General features: G+C 46.2%; 1 protein-coding gene across 1 annotated transcript in view; it reads right to left on the minus strand.

Annotated features, from left to right (window-relative positions):
- Positions 1-1872: 1872 nt before the first annotated feature.
- LOC111142436 (ectopic P-granules autophagy protein 5 homolog) overlaps positions 1873-20456 on the minus strand; it is a 104122-nt gene continuing 85538 nt past the window's right edge. The window contains exons 37-44 of the mRNA XM_022495565.1: positions 18488-18673; positions 17789-17998; positions 16932-17076; positions 10545-10787; positions 9097-9313; positions 8710-8925; positions 7001-7115; positions 1873-4945 (exon numbers count right to left, since the gene is read on the minus strand). Of these exons, the coding sequence (XP_022351273.1) occupies positions 4763-4945; positions 7001-7115; positions 8710-8925; positions 9097-9313; positions 10545-10787; positions 16932-17076; positions 17789-17998; positions 18488-18673 (1515 nt within the window). The 3' untranslated portion in view covers positions 1873-4762. The remainder of the gene's footprint in view (positions 4946-7000; positions 7116-8709; positions 8926-9096; positions 9314-10544; positions 10788-16931; positions 17077-17788; positions 17999-18487; positions 18674-20456) is intronic.

Genomic DNA, 20456 nt, shown 5'->3' on the forward strand with positions numbered 1-20456 from the left:
ACTTGTCTTACAAATGTTCATGAAAACGAACAGTAAGAAAGAGCTCAGGTTCCAAGGTCCTCCCCTGGCAGCTCAGCCCAGCTCAGCCCTCTGAGGTGCCCCGCACCCCCAACTCTGGCATGGAGCCTTCCAGCAGCTTCTGGTCCCTCCTCCTCAGGTCACAACCACATCACAGACTCTCAGGGCTCTCCTGAATCCTCTGGGATCACCAGGGGGCCTCCTGTCTATGCCAGTCCTTAAAACCCCCAACATTAGATGCTCTTTGAAACTAGAGGCCATGTGTGCGGTGTGGCAACTTGTCACAATAGATCATTCTACCCATTACCAGCTTTCTAAGTTACATTTTTCTTAGTGTCATTTCTGGATGAAAAGACCTGCCAACCAACTTGCGGAAAAACGAGACATGTCCACCACATGTAAATTAAAATTGAATCTGGTTTATTTGCAGAATTTTACTTAAACCAATTCTCATTTCTCCCTGTTTCCCATCATTATATAAAAACCCATCCTTTGTACAAGCATGGGAAATGCTGAACCATGAGTAAGAAGTGAATATTGCACATTTAATGACCAAATAAGTCGTGGTTTTAAAGGCCACACTAGACATGTGGGAAGGAAAGGGTAAAATACAATTAGGAAGTACTTGTTGCCCCGTAAGTGATTTTAAGCCATTGAAAGAAAAATAAATGGTAACCTTCAGTGCTCAGACACATTACACCTGTACATTAAAAAATAGAAGTTACAATAAACAACATTCATTCCTTAAGTGATTTCATTACCCCCAAACAGGGTCAGTAGTTTAACTTTATTTTTCAAGTTATTCTCATCAGAAATCAGGAACCTCTCTGGCCTGGAGGAAGCATCGACTACAGCTTCTACAGGACAATTGGTGGCTCTGTAAGGATCACCACGGACCAGAACAAGGTCAGTTATGCGCACCTGGCTGTAAGCCAAGAACTTTATCCAGCTCAACCCAGATTCAAACGTAAGATCAGTCTGTTTCTTGTTTAAAAAACAAGAAAAAAAGCAACATGTTTGTTTCCAACATTATACTCTGCATTTTGTTTAATAAGACAAAGTTAACTGGGCAGAAAAAAATTCAGCTACTACCTCAAAATAAGCCATAAACTTGGTCCAAAATGAAAAGCAGTTTTGAAGGATGTGTGCGAAGCCTTGGTAGAAGCCTATCATGCAGACAGGCGAGACCAGTCTTTGGAAGGAAATGACGTTAAACCACAGTCTGGCGTGTGAATTCGCCACGAACTGAAGGTGCCAACCACGGGGCTGCTGAGAAGCGATGCCGTCCACGGCCCCTGGGGAGCGGACCGGGCTGCTGGGTCCTCGCTGCTGTGACTGACCCCCAGGGCTGAGGCCAGGCGGAGGGCACAGAACGGAAGCAAGCGTACTCCCCAGACCCTGCAGGTGCACGCCACCTCCGGTTTGTGCCCTTGGAGCCTCATGTGTCTCGAGTCCTGGCCCTGCTACTCATGGACACGGCCCTTCTGGAATACCACGGGCTAACTTGGGCACTTTTCCCAAAGAGCGGCCCTGTTAGACGTTGGGGGTTAGAGGGCCAACGGAAGGCACTGAGCATTTAGCCTGAAGACTAAGAGGTGGACGGGTGGGGTCAGAGTGTGATGAGGTCTGGAAATGTTGGAAGATTTGTCTGAAGAACAGGCAAGCAGCCCCGGCCTGCCTTGCTTCAGCCCAACGGCTACCAGTGTTATCAGGCCGGTTTTGGCACATCAAGCAGAACTAGAGACAGCTGGCCACTGGCCACCTGGGTTTGCCCACGAGGGGCGGGACTACTGGCTGGGGTGCGGGGGGGGGGGGGGGGGGGGGGGGGGGGGGGGGGGGGGGGGGGGGCAGGGGAGAGGCAGGGGGGGGTCAGGCGGGGAGGCTGGAGAAGTGCTGGGGACCCCTGCTGAATGAGAAGTGGGACCGGATGAGCTTTAGTGTCCCTTTGCCCTAACGTGACTTTAAAAGTCACAATTCTACAGCATTTGCTTCCCGCTCCTAGAGAAAACATTAACCTTAGTATGAGAATCCCAGTACAAAACCGGTATCACCTTCACTCAAAAGGAAGAAAGGGCATGAACACACTGCCTCGGACAGCGTGGACACGCTGACTTCAGGAACCGACCGGGAAGAATGGGGTTGGCATCTGGTTCAGGTGAGATAAGGCTACTCTGGGGGTTTTGCCTCAGAGCTGAGCGACTCCGACAACCCCAGGAAGCAGATGTGACTGAGCCCCAAATAGATGATGAGGTTCTCTGCACGCCCAGGAGCTTGGGGAACATGCTGGGCAGGTCCCGGCTCCTTCGTCAGGCTGAGCAGACACAGCAGCACAACCTCCCGTCCTCAGCGTCTGGACATCCCAGCTTCCCGCCGTACTCACTGGTCACGGCTAGGCACGGGAGCCAGGAGTGGGGAGACCGAGGGTGCCTCTCTGACCATCCTCCGTGTGCTGCAGAGCGCGGGGAGACAGGGGGCAGCAGTAGGGCAGGTGCCTGTCATCAGCCAGGAAGCTGCCAGACGTCCCTATCTGAAGCAGGCGGCGCCGGGGCAGGTGCGGGCGGCCTGGGTCCGGCAGGATCCCGGCAGGATCCCGACAGCCGTGCACAGCACGGGAACCATCTCCGAAACCGGCCCTGCGCGCTCGGGAGGCCTACTACTTTGGGCAGCAAAGGCGCATTAGCCCCGAAAGCCGAGCGGGAGGCTGCGCCAGGAGGCCACAGCAGCGTCGCCACCTTCTGACCTATCTTCAAAGCACTTTCTCGGCCCAGAGCCGCTCCTCGGCGGCTCCTCGGCGGGCCGAGCTCCCACTGTTGCTAAGCCTGCAAGAGTCAGGGAGGAGGCGCTTTCACGGACCATCTCGGATGATCGAGTTCCAGTGTCAGATAAAACAGAGGACGCTGGGCATAAAAGCGCATCAACTGTAACTGAAATACTTGACACGACAGTGTGAGGTCCCTAAAATTCATATTCTTGCCGGCTACGACCAGAGATTGATTTTATTTTTTGCAATTTTTACAGACCAACCACATTATAAATATTACAAACCTTCAAAAATTAATAGGTTAATCATAATTGTCTTTAAAATGTACATACTGTCACTCAAAATTTTCACATTCTAGGGTATCAATAATTACAGCTTCCTCAGAGAAAAGAGCACAAAAAGCCCCTCCTGTCATAAAATCTGTGTTGCCAAATCAGCCATGGAACTATTCCCAGCCTCTAACACTTTCAGGCACAGCACGGGGAAGCTGCCTGATGTTGAAAACGGAGACACGCAAAAGCCAGGCTAGCTCTGTGACGTGCCCCTCTAAGACAGCCAGCCTGCGACCTCACAGATAGAGACGGGGACTGTCTCTGTGAGGCAGAAGTGCTCTGTCCGACTGGAGAAGTCTGAAACGAGGAACAGCTCCTGCACACTTCCACATGTTGGGGGAAGCACCCTAAGGACATCTGAAAAGAGATTATCACTCCGTTAACCTAGATCCCTACCCCCTGCTAAGAGCTCTCCGTTCAGGTATTTTTAGGTAAATAACCTTGGGTTATAAGTAACCCATGAACAGAAGACCTATTATGCAAGCTGAACAAACAAAATCAACTCTGAGCCAAGAGAATTAGGAAGACAAAAGTCGAACTGTTCATTCCAGGGGGAAATGACGGGCGCAAGAAGCTGGCCACAGAACAAGGCCACGCTACAGAGAGGCGCTGGTAATGAGTGAACTGTTCCCAACAACAGAAGGCACAGGCTACGGGGAAAAGCCAAGTTTCCACGGACAAGTGCTTCAGCAGGTGTGCGAACTTCATCTGAGGTTAAATGTGGATGAAGAAACACGCAGGGACCAGAGCGTCAAGTTCTGACTCCGTCCGTCTCTCTAGAGAGCAAGGCCTTCCGAGTTCAAGCCCGGTGTCTACCAAGAGTTGCGAAGTCTGATGTCTACAGGGACAGAGGAAGTGATGTGAAAGAGGGAATGCGCCGGGGTAGGCTCCACAGGGATTACGTCTACAGTGAGCACACTCTCTCCCCCGTGAGAGTCACACAAAACACACAGCCAGCGTGCCACCTCAGTTGGCGGGGATGTCTCCTTCCCCATGAGGACCATGGCTGGATGGAAACGGACCTGTCACCATGTCTACTGTCCACTACAATCAGGATCAAGTGGCCCCATTTCAGATAATGACTCACTTTAATTCGGCGTTCTCTCCATTCTGAGGGAAGTCCTACTTGTAAACTGGTGTATATCCCCCCCATGGGAGAAATGCAGAAATTTTCAAAGCTTCTTTTACCCCGAAGGAGCAAAAATGGGATTCAAAAGTGAGGGTTCTACATGATTCCCAAAGTGGTGAGATCTGGCACAGCAGTCTTGAGATTTAAATAAAACAAGGAAGACAGAAATGGAGACACAAGAGCCCCGTGCGGGCTCCTGGGAGGTGACTGGGGATCCAGCCACCGAGAGTGGTTCTGTGCCCAAGTGGGACTCAGAAAGTTTCTCCTGTTGGGTGAACATCAACACTAAAAGGGCCCCAGGAGGTTTCAAGAATGAAGAACACACACACACACACACACACACACACACACACACGTGTGCATGCACAACAGAAGTATCTAGTGCCTCCGACTTGCATCTCAGTCAACTAACTCATTGGCCAAACAGAGCTCTGCAGTGAGACTGAGCGAAGTTACTTGTGCAACAGCAAAGTTAAATGTAAACATAAACAGCAACAGGGTTTCTTGAGATACTCGGTGTTACTATCGTATGTTGTCCAAGTAATGCACTTCCGGATAGAGACCGTTAACGAGAAGAGCCAGGAAGCTTTTCCCATCTTGGAGGCAATGGCCAGGATGCTTTATAAATTGCGCAGCCTGTGAGATCTGATCCTGGTAGTCAACATACTGCTTGTTTGATGGCAAGGATTCAAGCGTGGTCAGAGCCTAAAAGACACAAGAGGGTTAACCGCATAGACGCATGTTAACGTGACTCCCACAGGGGCAGCGCACGTGCCACTACCTGGTACAACTGTGAGCCCGCAGAAGGCCTACAGAACTAGGAGTAGAATCCCAGAGACAGGCACTGACTAACCACGGTGGAAGGAAGCCAGCAATTCAAGTATGTCTGGCTTCAGCCACCTTCCACCACATCCAGCCCTCCTTCCTCCTGGCCTGGGCTGTTTCCCAACCGTGCCCCACAGAGAGCCCCTGCGGCAGGGACTCTTCACTCGGGTTCAAGCAGAGACCTCCCCACCAAACCACCTGCTGCCTCTCCTCCTTCCCAGAGTCTGAACCAGAAATCCCAGGGGCCAATGGCCTGTGCGATGTTTGATTTGCCGTTGGGTTTGCTCTTAGGTTGTAAAATCCTGTCATATTAAGCGAACTGTATGAAATTCAAAAGAAACAAGCATCTAAGTGCTCTGAGGATAAACAATAGGTGGTTCTATCGGCCAACAGAGCACAGATCAAGTTCCTCTGGCTCTGCATGCCTGAAAGAGTACAGGTGCTCCCATGCCCCTCTTTACATTTCTTAATCCCATAATTTTAAAATTTCTTTCCTTCATAGTGGGAGAAGAGAAAAAGACTTTATTTGGAGAAAATAAAATCAGAACAATATACAAGTTCCCCCACCCCCAGAATGCCGACTGTGGCCATAAAGATCCCCTGTGCCCCCCACCTCAGCTATGCGGACCGCTGCACCAGAAAACAGAAATTAAATGGTGGAATTTGCTTGGCTCAGTAAACAAGGAGGGAGAAGATTTCGAGGATGGTAAATGAACGGGCAGCTTAGAAATAAATGGCCAGGGGGTGGAACACAGAAGTCCTAGAGTAGAAAATAAACTGGAGAGATTTAGGTACCAACCTAACTGCTGTGTGAAGAGTTCAACCTGAGAACAGGGATCAACGGGGACAGGCGGCAGTCGTCGCTCTGACGGCATGCCCGCAGACAGGGAAGGCCCTCGGGAGATCACCCGCCCACCTGTGGCAGTTCAGCCTGGCTCACAGACGGCTTTAGGGACTCAGATAGCAGTTGGGTCAGCCCAGGTAGTGCATAGACCTGTTATTATATAGACCAAGAAGCCTGCTCTCAGGAGTTAAGTCATCACCCAGCACCTGGCTAGCTCGGACACCACAAGGCCGCAGATGAGGAGCTGGGGGTCCAGGTGCTTACTGTTCCCCCAGAGGCCTGCAGAGCTCGAAGGGGGTGAGACGGAGCCACGGAGTGAGCCCAGGCCCAGTACTCACAAGTTAGTGCGCCCGCCCCTCTCCGCTCCCCTTCCCTATCACACAACCAGGAGAGAAACTGTCCCATTGTCCGGCTGGTTACAAGGTTCTAGCAAGTGAGCGAACACTTACACCAGGGCCTGCCACGCATTGAGGACTCACGAATGCAAGCCATCGTTTTCTCTGAGACACCTCTGTACGCACTCTGCCAGCCCATTTCCAGGTCAAAAACAGTTACGGGAATGGGACCACTGCTGCTTGAGGCCTTTGGTGGTTTTAGAATAAACTATCATCATAGCTGCCATTCTGTCCCTGTTTGGTCCTTCCAACAGCAGCTAGCTGTGGTCAGCCTCCAGACTCACAAAACAGGACCTGCTTCCTTGGTTCCCAGTGAAAGCTCAGCTAACCCCAGCAGTCTCTGCTGCGGCCCCAGCTTCTGTGCCAGTGCCCAGCCCCCAGCAAGTGGCCGGTGAGCACAGCCATGTTCATCAGAACCCAATTGGATCCCGGACCAGCTTGTCTGCCCACAGCCTTGCTTCTGCTAGGGCGGCAGAGATGGTGCTCACGACAAGCGCCCACAAAGGCGGTTTAAAACCTGAGGCAGGCACATGCAGTAACCATTTCCCAGCACACAAAGCACACCAAAGAGCTACTCGGGAAAATCACATCCTCGTGCTGTTGTCATGTGTGAAGACCAGCACTGCCACTTCCCCGCCTCCTGTGTAGGCCGGCTGAAGGACTCCTACCCCGGAGCTGAAAGCTATTTTTACTGACCTGCTGAGCTTTTGGGGTCAGATGTAATTCCGTGCCAGGCTTCAAACGGATCTGATCCTCCGAAGGAACCTGAACCGAAAGGAAGGCGGCCATGCCTCGAGCAACCACTCGGAACCTTAGGTGTCAGGGAGAAGTCAGAAGTAAATGACTATTAAAGGAAATATTTTACAAATAAATACATTTTCTCTTTAAAAACAAGATAAACACATTTCAGACCTAATGTTGTTATTAGCCTTTGCAGGCAAATCTTAAAAAAGATCAAGAAGGAACATTAATTTTCCTTCCATTATCACTGCCCAACAAGGTGAGCAACATTCAAACTCAAGAAGAAAAGTGCTGCAAGCATGTAGAAATAACTGGAACTCTCAGACGGTGCTGGTGTGAATGTGAGAGATGGGGTAGGAAAATAGGTTTAGGCAGTTGCTCAGTGACAGAGTGACCATATGACCCAGCAATTCCACCCCTGGGCATATGCCCAAAAGAACAGAAAACAGGTGTTCTAACAAACATCTGTAAGCGAATTTCACAGTGACACTATTTACAACGGACAGAAAGTGTAAACAACCCAAATGCCTATCAACTGATGAATGGATAAACAAAATGTGGGGCATCACACAGCGGAATATTACTCAGCCGTTAAAAAGAGTGGGGTACAGTTACATGATAAAACACAGGTGAGTCTTGAAACTTCATGCTAAGTCACAGAAGCCAGACACGAGGTCACATACTATATGATTCCATTTATATGAAATGTCCAGAGTAGATTCAATAAAGTCGGCAAGTCAACTAGTGGCTGTCAGAGATGCAGGGGACAGGGATCTAGAGAATAACTATTTCAAGGGTGTAAGATTTCCTGTTGGGGTGACAGAAACATTCTGGAAAGAGACAGTGGTGACAGCTGCAACACCATGTATGTACTAAATGCTATTGAATTGCACATTTTAAAAGAGTTGCCATCATAAATTTTATGTTACCTGTAGTCTACCACAATTTAAGTGAATCAAAATCACATACTCCTGCTAAATTCTATCACAAACAAAGAGACATGGCGTCAACTGGTTTGGACTGAGTGATTCCCAAAGTTGCAACAAGAGGATGGGCTATTCCGTAAGAATGCTGACAGGAGAATCCTAGGAGAATTCTTTTCAACACTGATAAGGGCTTGGAAAGAAAACCATTATGCAAATAAGTGAGATAAAAGGGAGGCGAGTAGCAAATTCTTTCATGCTCCGGATATCTTAGCAACAAAAACTTAGACTTCTTTCTCGTTATTTACCCTTCTTATCAGTTAACTTCAACTCATCCTGACTTACAGTTCTAGGAGACTGAGTGCCTCATGGGACCTGGGGGACCTGACAAAGTGTGCAGTGAGGAAGCTAAATGGGGTATTTTAACCTGACCTTGCACACCGTCACTGGCTCAAAATCAGGCCGAAATCTCAGTGTGGTCAGGTTGCAAAGTCAAAACAGGACAAGAGATACGACTAAGAAAACATTTTTTAGATGTGAAAACAAAGTTGTTTTAAAATGAGAAAAAAATAAACATGTTTTTAAAAAATATAAAAATGTAATCAGGTGCTGATTTCCCCCCTTAATCTATGGGGGAACCCTAGCCCTTAAAAGTCAAAAAACCTACTGAAGCATCACAAGCCCTGAGCAGGACCAGATGCCGATGCCCATTTCGAAGAGCGGTGGCAGGTGCCTCCTTACCTGTTAGACAGGGGTGACTTCCGGCCCAGCCCGATTGCCCCCAGAATCCCAGAGCTGAGCCTCTCCTCGGCCAGCAAGCTCAGCCTGCTCTGAAGCATGAGCAGAACTCGAACAACCGATTCTGTCAAGACCGAATCACACTGCTCCGTCTGCATCAGCGAGAGCTGTAGGACTTGGTGCCACCACAGAAACAGCTTGGCCTCTTCCTGCGCGGAGCTGCGGGGCAGGAGGAGGGCCCGGAGGAAAACAAAATTAGAAGTGCAGTCTTTCTATTTAACTGAAAGTCCACATTTGAATTTTAAGTATAGGGCACACTCAGTACTTTAAAAGGCTGGGCTAACAGGTAAGAATACAGTGAGTGTGATACACAGCCACAGGCCTACGAACCTCGGATACACCTGTTCCAACCACTTGCTTAAGATGAGCAGCACTTTCATTTCGTTCCTTAGCGTCTGCTCGCTGTTTAAACACTGAAGCAAGTAGACGTACAGAGTCAGGTAACTGCCGAGGGACAGGCACTCCTGCAGAAATTCTTCTATGGTGAGCTCAGGAACTTGAAGGGACACCAGAATGGGGCCCCATCCTAAATTCTGATTGAGGGAACCTAAGAAAAGAACACCAAGAAAAGAAAGCAGGATTAAAACAGGAATCAAATTATTTAACTGCTGTCATGAGTCTTTTCGCTTTAGGCTTCATGTCAAGCCCACAGAGGGCCCCGGAGGCCACCCAAGGGAATCGCAGCAGCGGCTCACACTGGAAGCCACTGCGGAGGGCCAAAATCAGAACTCCGTGTTCTCAGAGTCACCGTTCTTGTCTTTTTATGGTCATTAAAATTGCAGGTAGACACTGCCTGTCCAGTCATCTAAGATTCTTAACTTCATCTAATACCTTTTAAGTATGTTATGAAAATTTACGCTTTTCCAAAGAAAATTATTATTCTATCCTACTGAAGTATTTCCCCTTTTCAAAGCTTTGTTGGACTCATCTCTCAATGGAAATCCATTGAAAAAAAATTTTTTTTATTTTAGTAACATGAATGAATTTGAAGCAAGAGTATTATCCTAATGGTTCTCAAGTCTTTGAGGGGAATGACAGTGGGGAGATGGTGACATGCACAGCACCTTCCATGGGGGGACATGGAGATAGGTCATGGGTTTGCCAAGAAAGGGCAGGGGTAGGTTATGGGCACCTCAGCATCCTTCCTCTAATGCCCTTCTTTCTCTCCCACTGTGTACACAATCATGTGTCAGGGTATGAGTTGAGTTGTGCTAATCCGAGCCATTCTTCTTAACCAGACCACATTGTTTCCAGAATCAGAGTTTAGAGGGAGGTTAGGGAATAAGAAAGATTTTTTAAAGGCAGGGGTGGGGTGGGGATTGAGCTCTTTGTAATAGTTTAAAAGATGTGACAAAAAGCAATAAAAGACTTACATGAAAACTCATTTTAACAAATGACAAAAATAGAGAAAAAGAACACAGCGGGTCTTAATATAAAGATTCTAGTTTATAGCATTTGAAAAGCGTGGCCAGGCCTATGGCTTACACAATGTGCCCACCATAAATGGGCTGGTCTGACGTCCCAAACCACCGTAAAGTGAACTAGGGGTTCCCTCCACAGAACCATGGTTGTACCGACAGACATGGGCCACAGGTTCTCACGCTAACTGCAGGTCTTTGCAAACAAAACAAAATACAGTATACTCAAGTATTAGCTACTTTAACAAAGAAATCTGTGTGCCACTATCACCCACTGGGGGGAGTGCTCAGGAAAGGTACCTCCTTCTGACAAAGCTTCGCTCTCCCCTGGAAAGGACCCACCGAAAGAGAGCTTCATACCTTCTTTGAAGTAGGCAGTGATGCAGGCTTCCGTGGTCTCAGCCATGTGGCGGACGGAAGCCAGGCTCTGACAGGCTGCTGTGAGGAGGGGCAGGACCACCAGCCCGTGCACTTTCTGCCCAATCCAGGTCCGGACACTGCCCCGGAGGAACTCTGCCGTTGGAACAGTCGCATTGTTCATCATCATTAGGACTTCCATGAAGAGGCTGCTGAGGGCCATGTGGCGGGTCTGGCTGTCCATGTCTGCAGGGGACACAGACACACCGTCAGAGGCCGCCGGAACGCCGGCATGACTGTGAGCAGCCTCGGCTGCACGCCGGGCACCTTTTACAATCCCGCTAGCTGAACCTGAGAACCAAAGCAGACACTCTGCAAGGTGCTTCGCTGTTATGGTTGGGATGCAGCACATGAGTACTTTGCACGGGCACAGCAGGCACCACCGAGAGACCCTTGGGTACAGCAAGTGGCCGAATAAGACTTTAATAAAGAGACATTATCAAGCCGGTGTGAAAGACCAAATTATTTATCAGAACATGCTTACTCAGACTTTAGCTTCCAAACCTTGCTCATCTGGAAAACCAAGTACACAGATCTCAGAAGTCACGTGATAAACTAACTAGAAAAAATACCTCCACACTCACCACTACCAAAGCTGTCAACACTCTGGTGTGATTTACAAGGAAGAGAGGTTATTACTAAAAACAAAATATTAAAGTAAAGAAAAGAAGCACCTTTAAACCTTCTTAAAAGAGCTCCTAACTTAATCAGCTCTTATTTCTTTGTTTTTTAAACAAGTGGACAGACTGAAATTTTAAATGGGTCTTTCAAAAACAAAACAAAACAAAAACAAACCAGAGATGAAAAGAACACAGTAAGAAAAAGCAAGTTCACTGTACAAGACACCGCAAATGAGCAGGTTATGGAGGTGGATTCCTTTCTCACATCCCAAAACAAAAACTTTGTTCACCAGATGTTTGTGGAGAAAACTATCCAAAGGGCTATAGTTTTTGCCCAACTATTTCTAACTCTTCTTGAGCTAGGTAAAATTTTTTAATGGAAAGAAGTAGGGCTTTGTCACCACAAGGCTTCCGTATTCATATCAGTGAGAGCAGGGGGAGTCTGGGCCTTACCACACCCATCGAATCAAACTCACCCACCTGCAAGTGTTAAATAAACCCTAACGTAATGTTATTTTAAGACCTACTAATGATCAAGCCAGGACTTCAGAAACCAAAGCTCTAGATGAAAGTTCAACAATGTGAAGTGTTTAAGTGTGTATTTTGTTACGTATTGCCATGGGTACCAGCATTCTTCTCTAAGCCTTATCTCCTTATCTCTGAATTTCAACTCAAAAGCAACTGTAATTTTAATGTGCCTTTTAAGATGACTCATAGGAACAAAAAACTTACACAGTAAGCCTCCTAATAGATTCTACCCTCTCGTCTCCCTATGCATCAACAACACAGCCAACAAACATTCTCTTAAAAACCAGATCTGCTCCGGTAACTCTTCTGAGATCTCTCTAGAACGACCTTCTCTCCTGTACTTGGCCAGCCATTATCTGACCTTCACAGCCTAAACACATTTAATCAATCCTAAAACCGTTTTCTGGTATCACCTGCTAATTTGTCTTTTTTTTTTTTTTTTAACATTGACTGGGTGATACTGGCTAGAGGCGCTGATGCTAAAAGGTCGGGTGCACTGTCTCATCCCAGGCTTACAATACCCATACTAAACAGGTAGTACGACTATCATCCCATTTTGCAGATGAAGTTATACAACCTGTACAATCACACAGTCAGCAGGTGGAAAACCCAGGCAGTCAGGTTCCAGACTCTGCTTTTAATACCATATTATATACCATTATATACCATTCTATACTGCAGGTATGTTTAAGAAATTTCAACCAATTATTTACCAGTTCCAACCAACTCAGACAGTGACCCCAGCTTTCAATTTCTATGCTTCCCTCAATACTGCCGTTGCCTGGTTTCAAACGGTATTTAAGTAAACATTAGAATGTTTGTGAGATCCATCCACGTGCTGGCCGATTTTCACTGCTGAATTCTATTATACGAATATACTACAACAATTCATCTACTGAACACACGGGTTGTTTCTGGTTTTGGACCCGCTCAGATGCATAGCTACAGACACTGTTCACATCTCCCAGGGTACAGGTGCATTTCTTTCGGAATATTCCAAGGGGCAGAATTCTGAGTCACAGGATGCACAAACTAGTAGATAACGGATGCCAAGTTTTAAAAAATGGTTGTACCAGCTCCTCTGTGGCCAGCAGTACATGAGTTCCACTGACCATGTACTTACCAACCTTAACTGTACTCATTCTGGTGGGTGTGTCATCACCTGTCACTAAGGGTTGAATCTGCATTTCCCCGGTGATTAACATGGTTAGCACCTTTCCGTAAATATACTGGTCATTTAGATAATCTCTTTCATAAAATGTCAATTCAAGGGACTTGTTCATTTGTTCTACTGGGTTGTCGTCATCTTCCTTCTTTCATCCAGTGTGATCATTTCAGTCACTCATATTTAATGTAATTCCTGATGTAACTGGGTCTAAATCTACAACCTTACAATATACTTTCCATTTATTCCTCCAATTCTACATCCCTTTTTTGATCTTTAGTTCACTATTTCTTATTCCTTTTTTTCTCTTTTGGTCTGGAAGCTGAACACATTCTAACATTCTTAGAGTGGTTGCCTGACCAACTGCACGTGCACTCTTGACTTACAAAGTCTGAATGTTAACCAGCTCCAAGATGGTGCCAGGGCTCTGTAACACTCTAACTCCCACCAGCTCTCCCTGCTGGTGTCTTAACCCTGGCCGACATTACTATTACTACTGTTTTAGACCGTCACGTTTCATGTACATTTGCCTATGCGCTTATTTGCCGTTTTCACTGATCTTCACACTTACTCCCTTCCTATGTACATTCTCTGGTTCATTCTCTCTCTCCTTCCACAGTCTTTGTTTGTATTTTGCTGTTCTTTTTATAACTTCTTAAGCTGGATTCTTATCTTAGTAACCTTTGTCTTTTTACAATTTTAATATACGCATCGAAGGCCAAGAAACTAAGTCCCACTTTAGCCACACCCTACGGTTTGGATGCATTCTGGTTTTTTATCCAGTTCTAAATCTTCTAAATTTCTATTATGATTGTTTCTTTGCTCATCAGTCTGCTTCTTAATTTCCAGAGTAGAGTTACAGTTTGTTACTGATTCCTAAATTTGCTGCACTGTGGTTAGGAAGTGTGAGGTCTGTCGCACACTGGTCCTTTAGGATTGGTGGAGACTGCCTCCAAGCTGATCAAGGGTGAGGCTCCTTAGCCATTCTGTGGGGGACTCACACCATGTGAACTCTCACCACGTGAATTCTGCATGTACAGGGCACACACATCCTTGTCCACGTGCACACTAGACCCAGCAAGGCCCTTCAGGCTTCCTACAGCCTTACTGATTCTCCTTCAACTTCTTCAACTACTGTGAGATGTAAGGCAAAATCTCTTACCATGAGTGAATCTGACTTTTCTCTTCCTAATTTTGTCAGTTTTCACTTCAGGTATTTGCAGCTGCTACCGTGTAATTAGGTACAAATACACTTATCATTATTATATACTCCTGGTGAATTAAACCTTTTATCAATTTTCAAAGGCTCTCTAACTAATGCTTTTATTTATTTTTTTTTATCATGCAACTTCAAAGCAGGAAAACACCCTAGAGATCATCTGGTTCTGTAACGCTTTCTGCCTCACAGTCCTATCCGTCCAAAATTAATCTACTACACCAGCTTTCTGTTTTAGTAATCGCCTGATATGACTGCCTTATCGAAAGCTTTCTAGAGCCTACACTCTGTATGTACTTTTTAGGAACAGCTTAAAGCTAGATGCTGTTCATTATTAGTCCAGGCTGACAAACTCTGTCTTTCAAGCTGAGCATCAGTCCACTTACATTTACTGATGTACTTAAACTTTACTATCTTATTTTGGGTATTTTTCTCACCTTCTCCAAGCTTCTTTTCTTGTCTTCTTTGGACCAAATGCATTTTGGCCATTCCTTTTTATCTCTCTCCACTAACTTGGAAATTATACATTTTATTTCTATACTTCCAGTGAATTTCTTAGCAATTTCAACATTCACATTTTATCAAGATGTAAATTTAATCAATTTATTGACCTCTCGAACAATACTAAAACTTTAGAATGCTTTTAACTCAACCTCCTCCAGACTTACATATACTTGTGGTCATACAGTTCGATTTTAGCTTTTGCTTTTTAAACCACTAAATGCATGATTACTGTAGTTTTCCGTATGTGCCTAACATTTTACGACTTTCTCTGCCTACTTTACCTGTTTATAATCCAAGCCTTTTTACTTGCGATCACTCTACTTCTACCTAAAAACCATGCTTTGGGATTTCCTTCAGTGATGTCCTGGGGACAAACACTCTTTTCAATGAAAGCACCTTTAGATCACTCTCACCCTTGACAGATGGTCTCTCTCAGCTTACAGCTCCCGGTTACAGGTCATCTCCTCACAGCACACGAAAGCTATTCCATGGTCTCAGCTTCCTTTGTTGCTACTGAGAAGTCAGTGTTCAGTATAAATGTTGTTCCTTTGTAGGTGTCCTTCTATCTGTCCATTTGTCCCTCCTTCCTGGATGTGAAAATTGTTTCCTTTGTTCCTGGTGCTCGTGCAGCGTCACCACAGTGTGAAGTGTGTAGAGGTGTGAATTTCTCTGTCCTGCTTAGGATTTGCTGGATTCACTGAACCCAAGGAGTGTTGTGCTCATCAGCCCTGGAAAATTCTCAGCCTGGCTGTCTCTCCGGTTATTACTGTCCCCACCCACCCCGCTTTCTGTCTGTCCTCTCCGGGAATTCTGACTAGATGACTGCACGTACATTCCATCCTGGCCTATCCCCTAGGCCCTCTAACCTCCCCTCCATGTTCTTCATCCATCCACTCTACATTCTGGATACCATCTTCATATTTATTCTCCGGTTTACTAATTTTCTCTTCAGATGAGTTGAACCTGGTGTTAAACTAACCCATTAAGTTTTTATTACAAGTGTTATATTTTACATTTCTAGAATATCGGATTCTCTCTCAAAGCTATTTCTGTAATTTCTTGCTCTTTATGGACATTTTCAAATCTCTCTCATTCCAACAAATAGATAAAAGTACTTTTTTGTTTACTGTGCTAATTATTCCAATATCTTAAGTCATTCTCTATTGACTTGCTTGTGGTGCTTTGTTTCCTTGTGTGTGTGTGTGTGTGTGTGTGTGTGTGTGTGTGTGTTTTCCTTGTGTATTTTATGACTTTTTTTTTTTTTTTTTAACTCTGAATTCATATTCCTTGGAACTCTGAGGCCAGAGCTGAAGATGGGTTTCTCCAACACAGCTCTGTGGGTGCTCTCCACCAGGCATCTAATGGCATTGCCAACCCAAAACACTTACACTCAGTTCCCAGGTTGAGGGATTTTTCTCTGGACAATCTAGGTAGTAGGAATTTGTGCCTCAGACCCATATGAGGGTCAACTTGTGCCTACTACTTTTTCAAAAGAGGTAGCTCTTTCCCCACCACACAGACATCTGACCCAACACCCAGGTCAAACAGATCACTGTCTTTGCTCTCCTCTCCCAGGAGCAAGTTTATCTCCGGCTCATCATTACACTGAGGATGCCATTGTGTGGGCGATGCTCACAAGCTCCTTTCAGGCCCCCATCTCCAGCAGGCCCTGGGCTTTAGTGGCCCCCAACTCCACCCCACCCCAGTTTAAGACAGTTCTATGAAAGTCTTCAGGGGGGAGCCAGCTTCAGCACTCCATCTCCCTTGACAGGCTCCTCCTCCCACTTAGCTTCTGACTTCTAAGATTTTCTACCACCTCATGACAAGTTTCATTGTTGGTTTCTTAAAAACATTTTGTCCAGCATTCTTAGTTCTTTTCAGGAAGCAGTCAGGATACCCCATCCACCAACTGCCAGGAGCATGAGTTCTCCACACAGTTTCTTTACACGTCTACAGGTGACTCTGAAGGGCTCTTCCAGTGAGGAGCGAAAGCATCTTGGAATGCCGCACAGGGGCAGTCTCTGGTTCCCTCCTACTTACTGACTCCAGCTGTCTAGCTAGGTCCTCAGTCCGTTAACCTCACCAGCATCTGACAGTGTCCACCCCTCCTCAAGTTCTTTTGCGCCTCCCCGGGTGCTGAGATGACAACGTCCCTAGGAGCCTGTCCTCTTTCCCAGCACCACTTCTGTGGGGAACAAGATGGAAAGTGTCCTGCCCGGCACCCCCTGATCTCACAAGGCCTCACACAGCAGGGATTCACCCATGGAACGAAGATATGACTGCCCGTGGCCACTCACCAGGTGGGTTAAAGACGATAATATCATCCAAGAGCTTAGACATCTCCTTTTCTAGGACGGCTAAGGTGATTTTTCCATTTTGTTCCAGGGAGCTGAGGAACTGAACCATCTGATGAGTGAAGGCTCGGCACTTTGGAACTGCATCCTGACAAACAACAAAAGGAGCACTCATAGAATCCACCCAAGCCGTGTTAACTGAGTATTCCCTGGGGGCGTGTCACTGCTCTCAATGCTTCTGGAAGGAGAGGCGGGGACACAGCAGGAGGCCACATGAAGACAGGTATGTGTCTAAGGGCCCTATGTCTAGGGATATGCAAATCTGTGGTAACACTTACTCCAGACCCACATCCTCCCACATTCCAGAACACTCTTCTTTTTCACTACATCAACAGCAACTTAACTACACACTGATTACTTGCCAGAAACTTTTCCAAAAACCTCTATGTTCACTATCTAACTCTCACAACACTTTGAGGCAAGTATTATTTCCAATTCAGATGAGAAAACTGACATCAGAATGGCAGTAAGCTGGGGGCCAGAGTTTGTCAGGCCTCAAATGCACGCTCACACTTTCGCTGCCATTCTGCCGCCAATGACATCCCCATCTCTAAACCAACGGCCGCCGCCCTCGGTCCTTTTGACCTCTTGTTAGCGTGTGGTACCGCTACTAAGTGAAGGTTTACCAAGACAGGTAGTTAAAACTACAAGACCTGAAAGGCCAGAAGAGGAGTACACCGTGGCACACATCCTCTAACATCTCAGCTGAGCCGTCACGGGGTTTGAGACCGTCCTTAGCAGCAACCCCACTACCATGTCCTGAAGAACGCTCTGCCTTTTAAAGCACCCGCTCAACCTACAAGATGTTTCTGGCTGTCAGTAGGGATGGAAAGGCCCGCAGACACTCTCAGGAGCTTCATGATTAGTTCCGCAGAAGATTCCTTTGCCAGGATGATGGCTGGCTGGTAATGGCTGCTGAAATAACCGAGCACGCTCTGGTAGGACACGGTATCCACGAGATGCCACGAGAGTGAGCTTGTTTGTCCAAGGAGGTTCAGGAGAGGTGAATCCTAAAAATACAATACATCCTCCTTTAGTTTCGGAGTCCTCACTTTCCCAGAAGTATATATCTCTGGTCAACGGTGATCACTAAGATGGTCTATATGATAAGCACAGTTAAGATGTCAAGTAAGTATCTACTGAAGCTAGAAATACTCGTGAAAGTAATAGCCAAGGTCTTGGCAAAAACAGATTAACTTTTAAGTATTCAGAACCCAATTTTCAAAGGAAGTCTCAGATCTAGTGGTAGAACTAGCAATTAAGGAGATGTAAAGTCAACCTGACGTGCATTCTCTAACTCAGTGTGTTTCCCTTCATAACCCAGAACTGGACTACGAACGATCCCAGAGAATCAGTTCCCTGTTGAAGGCACACCCCGTATGCCAAGCAGATACTCACAGTGACAGGTATTAGGGAAACAAGTGAAAAGCTACAACCTCACAGGGAGTGCAGCCCTAGGAAGCCTTGCCAAGCCTTCATCACAGGCCCTCCACACTTACTGGTTGGTCTACCAGCTCATCTTCCTTTGCCAATAAAATCATCATGAAAAGGAGGCAGACAATCATGCTCCGGGTCTCTGGGCGGGGGCTGGGGCTCCAGGCATCAGACAGCACACTGACCCAGTTGACTTCACACAGGACAGAACCCAAAAATAAGAAGCAGCTCTTAGGGCTTCCTCGTTCCACCTTAAAGGGAAATGAATCAAAATCAATGTTTTCCTTTAAACTGTTTGTGTTACTGAAAATGTATATAAATCAATGCCTACTAAATTAAATTTTTAAAAATAACTTTTTCCCAATTATAAAAATCATCTACGAATCCCTCCCCGCAAAGATTTAGACTTAACATTTGTAAAATTTTTTCTTCCATGCTCAGTGAATGTGTACGTTTATCAGCTTATTTAGAGTTCATTATTTATTCCACTAATTCTCAACAGGAGAAGAATGACCTTCCATAGCTTTAAGCAGGGTGGCAAATGTCACCAATGCTCAGGGGACTCCATCATGGTCCTCAGATGTGCTAGGACAGAACAAAGGTTGAGATCTACTAGTCAGTAGTTCCTAAAGCTGATCGTGCATCAGAACCACCTGGAGGACTCACTGAAACACAGATTGTGGGACCCCACCCCCAGAATTTTGCATTTCCTCCATCCAGGGTGAGAGCAGGAATTTGGATTTCTAAGGAGCTCCCAGGTGCTGTGGACACTGCTGGTCCTAGGACCGTACTTTGAGACCCACTCTAGTACTGTATATAATTTTTATACTGCCTTTTTGGCATAATGTTATGTTATAAAAATGTCTCCACATCATTACGCTTTGTGATTTTTGATGGCTGCCTAATGTTTAATTAAATCCTATTTAAAATAAATCTAAAATATATTAGGGATGGGTGAAGAATGGTAAATGTATTTTACAGTATATAACCAACGTCAGAGTTACTGCTTACTAGCCTACTTCAGCATGTTTAAAATAAAACATGGCTAGCTATAAATTTTTCTATTTAAAATGAAGATTAAAAAGCTCTACTCCATTTATAAAATCACAGTCAGTGCAATCTGGTGATGATTCATGCCCTCCTGGAACGACCATCATTACAGCATGATACCTGCTGCTTCTCTCCCCTTCTAGAAAATGATTCCTCATCCTCCTTTATCACCTGTTCTCTCTCCTCACTCCAAACCCCTCAAAACACATCCCTTCCTACTCCAGCAAGACACACAGAGCTGAATGCTTCCCGTTTCCAGCCAGGTCAGCATCTTCTTTCACTAGACAAAAATTCCTAGACACACCGAGTCTACAGCAACCCTCAGGGGTCATGCTCCCATTTCATCTGTCACACAGCTGAGGCCGGGCGCTGACTTAAAGCTACCCTACAGCTCTTTAAACAAATGTTAGTAACGGTGATAAATGCCTACTCAGGACCTATCTCATATACTAAAGCTGGCCACAAAATCGCTAAGCTTCGCTTTCTGAGACGGCTGTGCTGGGCCTTCCCCGGAGCTCGGCTGTGGAAGTGGTGCCAAAGAGCACAGCCCTGAGCGCTCTCCGCGGACAGCGCTAACAGGGCACCGCACGATCCATGGACTGTCCTGTCCTACGCCACCGGGAACCTGCAGGAATGAAAGCACTTCTCAAGTCTCAGGGACATGAAGTGAAGAGGAAATGTAAAAGAACTGGTGACTCTGAATAAATCAACTGAACTATGAAGAGCTAAGACGAGATGATGATGGGTTTTTAAAAATGGAAATTTAAGAACCACAAAACAACAAAAATACCGGGCACTATGTAAGTGACGCTGCTGGGGCTGTTTTTGTAACTGCTGCTTGTACTGCTAAGACTCACACACACATCGGCAATTTTTCTGAGTCATGTCGGGTCTTCACATGACTATGACGCACCACTGGTTGTTAGGACGCACTTCCAACTCCTACAGCATTATTCCCTTATGCACCCGCTTAAAGAAACTAAT

This window comes from Enhydra lutris, unplaced genomic scaffold (genome assembly GCF_002288905.1).
Source record: "Enhydra lutris kenyoni isolate GAN:26980312 unplaced genomic scaffold, ASM228890v2 scaffoldscaffold8, whole genome shotgun sequence".
NCBI lineage: Eukaryota > Metazoa > Chordata > Mammalia > Carnivora > Mustelidae > Enhydra > Enhydra lutris.